The sequence below is a fragment of the Etheostoma spectabile genome, chromosome 9, assembly GCF_008692095.1.
Source record: "Etheostoma spectabile isolate EspeVRDwgs_2016 chromosome 9, UIUC_Espe_1.0, whole genome shotgun sequence".
NCBI lineage: Eukaryota > Metazoa > Chordata > Actinopteri > Perciformes > Percidae > Etheostoma > Etheostoma spectabile.
In genome coordinates, this window is record NC_045741.1 from 3,763,483 (window position 1) to 3,771,917 (window position 8,435).

Consider the following 8,435-nt stretch of genomic DNA (forward strand, 5'->3'; position numbering starts at 1 on the left):
CCCCCCCAACAGCAATTGGGATACTGCACTAGTCCATATTGCGATAAAATTGTAATTAATTGTGGAGCCCTAATCTTAATTACTTAAAATATTCCAACATAGTATGTGACTATCACACACACACACACACTGATAAATGGGGGATGTGTTAAAACCTAACTGAATGAGATATTTCAAGAAACTACTGTACTGAATGAAAAATACAACACAAATCGGGCGAGTGTTTCTCGTTTCCTACTTTGATGACGTCGTCGATGTCAATCTTGCCGTCCTTGTTGTCGTCGAGGGCCTCGGCGATGCTCTGCAGCTTGTGCTCGGGAATGTTCTGGATCTGCCGCATGACGCCGATCAGCTCGTCGATGCTGATCAGGTTCTCCCTGAAGGTGTAGAACAGACTGCATACGGGAAACGGTATAAACCAAAATGCAAGTCGACATGCCAAACCGATTCTCAAGCTTCATTGGTTAGGTTCAGATTTTTTGGTCAAAGCTGCCTCAAAGTGAATTCATGCTAAAAAATTAATCAATGGTTGGAATTGATTTCCAAGCTGGTAAATACAGTTTAAAGCTGCTCTGGGCAACTCTGCAAATTAAGGCAAATTGAATCAATTTAGTCCATTTTTATTTTTACATACCAATATTGTCCTGTGCGTTGTTAAATCAGACACCTAATTAATCCTCAGTAAAGGACAAACAAGGGAAGAGGATTAGGGCCATATGAGAAAAAAGTATTGAGTTCTGAGTTTAAAGCTAGAGTTCTGAATTGATAGTCATTCTGAGAAAAGCGTTTGACTTTATTCTCAGAATTCTAACTTTAATCTCAGAACTCAAATATTTCTTCACATGTGGCCCTAATCCTCTTCTGAACAAACTAAACTGTCTTAAATCTTTCCAATCAAGCAGCTTAGGTATAATCTTTGTATTCTATCTGATTCCACTCATCATTAGGTTTTTATTAAAGTGGGTGCACAGCAACCAGTGGGGGGCACTCTGGTGTCGGGAGCAGAAATGGAAGATGGTTGATTGTTTACGGTGTAATTTCAGCATCTGACAGTTGAAACCCATGATGCAATGTTAGCATTTAGCAAGCAGGCAAATGGCAGTTTTACCAGAGTTCGGCTTACCTTATGGGATCACTTTTTTTAATAAAGAATAATCTGAAAAATGTTTAATACATAATGATTTAGTTTTACAACTTTAAACTATTGACTGGAATTTTAACTAACAGGATATGTTTTTTCCATTTCTGGGAAACGTTTTGAGTCTTGATTAATCTCCACCACCCTTTTACAATGAAAGTAATGATAAAGAAAAAGATACCTTGTCAACATTTTAAATTAAACCTTAAAGTAAGCAGGACTACCAAGGGATATTATCGCCTTGATAATATTGCTGTTGCTGGGTTTCTTATTGCATAGTTGATATATGTGCAGATTGTTTAATATTACTTGTGAAGCCATGTTTTGATATTCAACTTCATAGTTAACTTCATGTTGAAGTAAAATAAAAAAATCTTCTTGATCTCAAAGTCAGACCTCTCTGGTTCTAGTTCTTACTGGACCCCCTACAGCGGGCCGCTGTTTCAGCAGCCAGTTTTCAATAGTTTTTACAAGCCTATTGCCTATATGTTTTACTAAAATAATCACTGCTACATTTTTCTAAACTATTTCAGCTTGTTATATACATATAAAATTCAATCTGTTCAATGCACCCAGCTTAAGATCTTTGATCAATCTTTTATGTCTGCAGCACCGAGACTGCCTCCTCCATTGAGGTCATTGCACACCGAGTCTTAAGTGTTCCAAAATAATTACGTAATTAAAAAATACATATGACCTCATGTTGCGTTTTTTCGCCTCCCTAGAAAGCATTCAGAGGTGTTTTGACAAGGATAAGGTATGAGCTTATCTCTTACTTTATATGAACCACCACAGAAAAACCACCAAGAAAAACATATTCAGCTCTTACCCGACAGGCGGGCTGGTCCCACTGTCCATCTGTCCGTCCAGGATGACTTTGTCCTTCTCCAGCTCCCCGATGATCTTGTCAATGCGACCGATCATGCGGTTGACTCTCTTAGACAGTCGCTGGCTCGCCTTTGATTCCTCCAGAGCCTTTTCTTGGCCGGTTTTAGAAAGCTCTTTCTTTATCTCTTCCAGATCCTGAAAAACACACCACATGAAAACCCTTGATGGAAATACAACACACAGACAGATATATTCTTAAAAACTGTGAGTGGCTATGGAGCTCAACAGTGTATTTCCAGAAGTGAAAATTGACTTGATTTTCTCCACAAGCATTTTAATTATCAGCCATAATGTAAAAGCCATCAGCGGCAGACCAACCACGAGCTACGACGTTGTGAAAAATGCTGCTGCTGTAAAAACTAGAAGTCCATATGAAATCAACCTTGCTTGTTTTACAAATTTCACTTGGAGGTTTTTTTAACATGAGTTCCCCCAGCCTGTCTATGGCCCTCCAGTGGCCATAGACACTATGGTCTCTCTGCAGTAACTGCTAGACAGGCACCTCGTTGTATTCCTGGACATCGTCCTTCAGTTCTTCCAGCTCTTCTTTCTCCAGAGTTAACAGCCTCTTCTGGCCCTTCAGCTTGGAGCACGCGTCACTCAACAGGTCAATCTCTTCTTTGGTGATCTCCTCCCCCTGGAACACAAACATACCATTGAACAAGTTTGCTCCTAAATGATAACTACTTGGATTAAAAACTTGTATTACAATGTTCTAAAAACATACAATAGGTCCTTAGAAGCAGACCAAATTAAATCTGACTTAACGACAACTTTATTTTAAAAACAGAATGATAAAAATGTTGGCTTAAGGTCATATTTTCCCTCAAAATAAATATAAAGTAGGTTCAAAATATGCATTTACTCAATCAGTACCACATATGCATTTAATATAATCCCACCAAAGAGACCAACCCAAACACACAAAGTGGGTAAAAGAGGAAAGCTCTAGGACACTGGGATACTCCACATAACCAAGGGTGTTAAACAGGGGGTGTGAGGGTCTTCCGCCAGAAAAATATTTTCTTTTTGAATCCCAATTCCTGCATGTCTACATACATGTAGGGACTATGGTGTTACAAAATCCAGGAAAGAATAATGATAAAATCTGAAAACATAGAACTATTGGCGATTTTTTACTGCTTGGTACCTGCTTGACTCGCCTCTACTCAGCCGCACTTAATAAAATCTGCAAGGGAATAAGGAGGATAGGGCCAAGGAAAGTCGAGCAGGTACCATATGATGGAAAAACGCCATATGTACTGTATATAAGAAATATGTCTTGCTTTTTTTATTGTTTGATATGAGGACCGATCGCCAAGATTTGAGATAATCATTTTTTAAAGTCAAAAATGTTCACAATTTAAAAGTGGGTGGGGACACAAACACAATTTTGAAGCTTCAACTTGGTCAGTGACACTTTCAGGAAGGATCGACGAGGAAAAGAGAAGTCTTTGCACTTTGTACTTTAGCATTTCTCCAACAAACTTAGATGAGTGGGGGTTTCTGTAACAAGCGAGGAATTGCTGGCAAATGTTGACCATGATTACCATGGTTTGTCCACACTACAATTTTACAGTTTTATTCTGGGAAATAATAATGCATATATCTTTGGTCAGATTTGTGTATATAAAAAAAAGAAAATATAATTTGATTCCAGTCCTTGAAGCGTGTCTGTGATTTTTCTGCTCTCTTTGCTCTGATTTACCTTGTCTGCTTTTCATCCCACTTAAGAAAACACAAAGCTAAATACGAGTATTTGTGGTTTGCCCTCACTTGACTTGAATGTCAACATTCATCTCATCACACCCATAAAGGCCTTGCATGTTAGAGGTTATTTCCTGTAATTATGATTATGTTCCCACTCCAACTGAAGAGTCGAATGCCATTCGGAAGAAAGTTTAAAAAATGCCAGAATTCTATGCAAGTACTGTGTTACCCTCATTTGGGTGGGCAGAGAAAGACAGAGCAGAGAGTGTGTGTGCAGGGATAAACTGGGATGGATGTGAGGGTCATTTGGGAGGAGACATCATTGAACCTAACCTGGTAGCGCAGGAATGTCTGCCACTGTTCAAACTGTGAGGTACAGAAGACGCAGATGAAAACGTAGCAACAAGTGAGTGGCAAAAACATAAAAAAAATACAGCTAGCGGACAGAAAATGTCACAAAATATCAACATCAATGTTCTGTGCTGGTCAAGGTCTAACATTAGGGAAAGAGTTCCAATAAAATTATGTGATATGAGTTTACATTTCTGTTACAAAAAACATTATTTGCTATGTTATGTTAAAAGCAAATGACTTCTAGGTACAACTTAAGAAAATGTTATCTTTACTAATGACCAAGTAAAGTACAAGTAAAAATACAAAACAAATTCATAGATACGATGACATGTTGTATGCAACATGGTACATACATTTAATGAATTGCAAAAAAAAGTATATAATATAGTACATATCTCTGATACGTACGGCTTTAGAGAGGACAGTTTGTTGTTTAGTCTTCTTTTTTTTCAAATACTGGTGCATAAAAATATATGTAGAAAAGTAGGGGTTCTTCATAAGTTTACCAACAATGAGAAACGTCCATGTCAGAATTGCAACTAAATGCAAACAAACGAGCATTGTACAGAAATCTACTGATCTCAGAGCTGCGTGTTTGGAGCCCTTACCTTGATTCCTTCTATGACAGGTGCTGGGTCCCTCAGCGTCTCTGAATGTGGAGCCACGTCAGCTTTAACCGGCTCGGCTTCAAACTCCAACTCACCCTCCTGTAGAGGACAGTGATGAGGCAACTGACTCAATTAAGTACTGAAAGTGGAAAAAGACCACCTTAGTATCTGTAGGGTAACATAGACATAGATCTCCATGCATTTAGACAACGTTTTTCAAGGCCAATACCAATAGAGATTATTAGATTATTAGTCAAAACTAACAATTTGGAATGTTACAAACTCCAACACAAAAGTTTGCTCAAATGCTTTAAGCAATTATTTAATTAATGAAACTTATTACACAAAGAAATGAATAAATATGAACAAAAATACCTTTTAAATGTGAACAGTTTGTAGCTGTAGCAGAGCCAAAAGTTGCATACTTTTTAATTAATTATCTTTATTAGTTATATATACAGATAATCTGCAAATTGCCAAATATTGGCCCCGATAATTGGCCAGGCCGATGACTGGTTGATCCATAGTTTTCACAAATAAACGCCTTATGAAGTGTCATGCAAACCGGTGTAGAGGGCTGGGCATCGCGCCAATAAACTTTTTTTTACTGGAGTACTGACCAAAATGGGTCTGTGGCCCACAAGTATCAAAAACTGTCAGTTTCGGGGCGACCTGAAGCTCACCCAGTACAGTGTTGAGGTAGGCTGAGTCCTTGGCAGCGGCCCGGGTTTGAATCCGACCCGCGGCCCTTTGGTGCTTGAGTTTGACACATGTGTATTAAACCATTCACAAAAAATCGGGTTCATTATGTTGAGACCTCAATCAGTCAAGACCCATTTTTGTCAAAGATCTCAAATTTTGTCTGTATAGTTACCCTGGCGGCCTTCTCCGCAGCGTCGGCCAGCCTCTCATTCTCCCGATCCTTGTTGTCCTGGCGTATAGCCGCCTCCTCCTGCAGCGTGGTCTCCACCTTGGCCTTGTTGTCCACCTTGGAGAGCTCCATCTCTGCCACCATCAACTGGGCCTCCATCGTCTAGAGCGGAGAGAGTGGGACAGAGTCGAGTAGAGTACCAAAAGATCTGCTTTTATAAAAAGAACTACAAACTAAAGCTTGCATGCCCACAGCTGAGCACAGGAGATAAGTAGCTTATCTGCTTCTTCAATACTGTTAGTAACTTTTATATATTTTACATCTTTAAATCCAAATTTAAAAATAACAGCAAAGAAGAGATCTTTTAAATAGGAAAGTGTGTGAAACGTTTACTGAAATAACAAGATGTTTCTCACCTTAACATATGAACTTATCAGGTTATACAAGAAAATGTTGTTGTTATTACAACATACTAGTTATTATATTAGAACGTAAAAAGCTTCATGTTATAAATAATAATGTATTGTTATAAAGTGTTTCCTCTATGTTGATTTTGTAGTGGCGCCGCGCCATGGCAAAATATCTGCCGCTCACATTCCAATTTCACAAGTAGAACTAATTAGTGGTAATATAAAAGTAAGGCGTGTGTGTATATGCATGGAAATGTATTTTGTTTTGTCTATTTCATTTATTTAGTTTTGTTTCATATCTTCTGCATGAAATATGCAATATATACAGTAACATTTAGAAATAAATTATGATAATACATTAAATAAGATTAATAAGATTCCGAGGGAAACTAGGAACAAAATATAAATAAAATAGAATGTTAAAAGGGTAGGTGCAATATGTAAATACTGTAACCTACACCTTTTCGGTCAGTATTGATTAGAAATGAGTTAAGATGAATGTATGAATTAAGGTGACACTTTTTTTGTTTTTGTTTTTTTAACCATTTATGTTAGGTTTGTGATGCTATGTATTTATGTGATCGCAAATAAACTAAAATAAATGTAAAAAATGAACAGAAACATTTTGTAAAACATCAATTTAGAATATTGTGAAGATAAAAGGCCCTTCTAGGGACATGCATTGCAAATTAGTTAAGCCTTTAAATGCTGTGGGGCGTGGCACGGGTCTATGCTCCATGCTTCTCCCTATACTACGCGTTATCATTTCACACATACCACCATCTCGGGCAGCGTCTGCAGTGTGGTCTTCAGCTGGTCGGCGGGGGAAAGCGTGTCGGGGAGGAACATGGCCCGGGACAGCAGCAGCAGGGACGTGGGGATCTGCTGGTTCAGATGCAGCTCCAGCCACTACGAGAGCCAGCATCGCATGACAGAGGTTAGGGCAGATATGTGATCCAACACGGAGAACAGTACGACCATTACAAATCTCCCTAAACTTCCATAACAATATCGTTTGAGTCCATATAACCTCTGTGATGAATGATGAATAGAGAATAGAAACATATTCCAGTTTTCAGCCGTTACAGTGCAGATATAAAGATCTCCTCTGATTGTACATGTGTACTTTACTTTTTCCTTTGTTTAATAATGCATATCCTTGGTAAGTCTTTAAAGTGACACCATTGCTTTAGTATAATAACAACTGACACAGAAGATTAACTCCAATTACAGCTTGTCGATATGGAGAAAAATCAATTATCACAATGTCAATATTGCGGCGATAATGTAGGGTTGACTATTGGCGCTTTCATAAAATATTTACACAATAAGATTTGTGATAAATAATCATCAGTAGTGTGGATATAGTGACTAAGTGTGTTAAGGCAAATAAAAATATCAAGAACGGTCTGGTAAGTTCAGAAAATGACATCGCTTTACAGTTATGCAGCTTTTGAAACCAGGAATAGACAACACTGGCGTCATAATTGATATAATATTATTATATTGCCCAACTCTAGCTCCCAAGCGAAAATTTAAGTATGCCTTTTTACAGTGAAGACCTAAATGTAATGCACAAAAGAAGATGCACATAAATGGGACAAGACAATAACATTTAAGTTCTGTAACTGAGCAAAATGAATGCACATGTGCAATAGAGCTGAATCCTGTTTGCTGTGGTTTACCTGGGCGAGCTGTTCTCTCAGTCGTTCCTCTGTGACTCCCAGAGATCTCATCCCTCTGACGCGACACGCTGCCTGCACCTCGTTCACGTTCAGACTCTCCACCCCTTCCTCGGCTATCAGCTGGATCAACAGAGTGCACAGAGCTTCTAATGACCCACCACCTTACATTTTATTTGTGGCAAAAATGTAATGAAATGCAAAAGAAAATGAAATCATTTAACTAAGGGAGTGCTGTATCTATTACCTCAAACCAATTTCAGATTTTAGTCTGAATGGAAGTGTAGCAGTCTGTTCAATTCTGACAATGATAAGGGGAAATGTGGTAGTTTTCTACATGAACTGTTGCACAGAGCTTGATACCTTGTCATCTGCCCGGATGTTCCTGAGCTTCATGATGAGCTGGAAGCGGAGGAAGTTGTTGGTCCCTATTGACTGGAGCTCCAGGAGGCGGCAGAGAGCCACCAGCTGAGGCCGGGTCAGGTTGTCCAGAGTCAGCTCGTCCTCAAACAGTTTGGAGAATTTGATGATCTGCTCATTACTGGGACGTTCCCCGGAGTTCCGTATCTACAAACGTGTTAAAGTTGATGATTTGTAAATAGTTGTTAACGAGGGAATCTGAAAGCTAAAGCAAACCAGATTGTCATGTTTCCCCCAGTGTGTGGCAAGCCTGGTGGCCCACCTTAAACATAATCATATTTTCAAATTTCCAGTTAGCTTTTAGCACCAACTTAATTCAATTTCAATTCAATTTTATTTATAGTATCAATTCAT

The 8,435-nt window shown here is 38.6% G+C and overlaps 1 protein-coding gene across 6 annotated transcripts in view; it reads right to left on the reverse strand.

The window, feature by feature from the left end:
* The window catches only part of letm1 (leucine zipper-EF-hand containing transmembrane protein 1), a 31,130-nt gene that overhangs the window by 8,498 nt on the left and 14,197 nt on the right, over nt 1-8,435 (reverse strand). For 2 of the 6 annotated variants that reach the window (XR_004333590.1, XM_032526517.1), the window contains exons 6-14: nt 8,025-8,228; nt 7,665-7,784; nt 6,757-6,888; nt 5,573-5,731; nt 4,699-4,797; nt 4,070-4,102; nt 2,529-2,663; nt 1,968-2,161; nt 239-395 (exon numbers count right to left, since the gene is read on the reverse strand). Coding sequence is in view for 5 of the 6 variants with exons in the window: in XM_032526517.1 (XP_032382408.1) it covers nt 239-395; nt 1,968-2,161; nt 2,529-2,663; nt 4,070-4,102; nt 4,699-4,797; nt 5,573-5,731; nt 6,757-6,888; nt 7,665-7,784; nt 8,025-8,228 (1,233 nt within the window). In the remaining variant the exon portion in view is untranslated. Of the gene's footprint in view, nt 1-238; nt 396-1,104; nt 1,157-1,967; nt 2,162-2,528; nt 2,664-4,069; nt 4,103-4,698; nt 4,798-5,572; nt 5,732-6,756; nt 6,889-7,664; nt 7,785-8,024; nt 8,229-8,435 lie in introns of those variants that run through there. The other 4 variants (XM_032526518.1, XM_032526521.1, XM_032526520.1 and 1 more) reach the window with 4 other exon arrangements.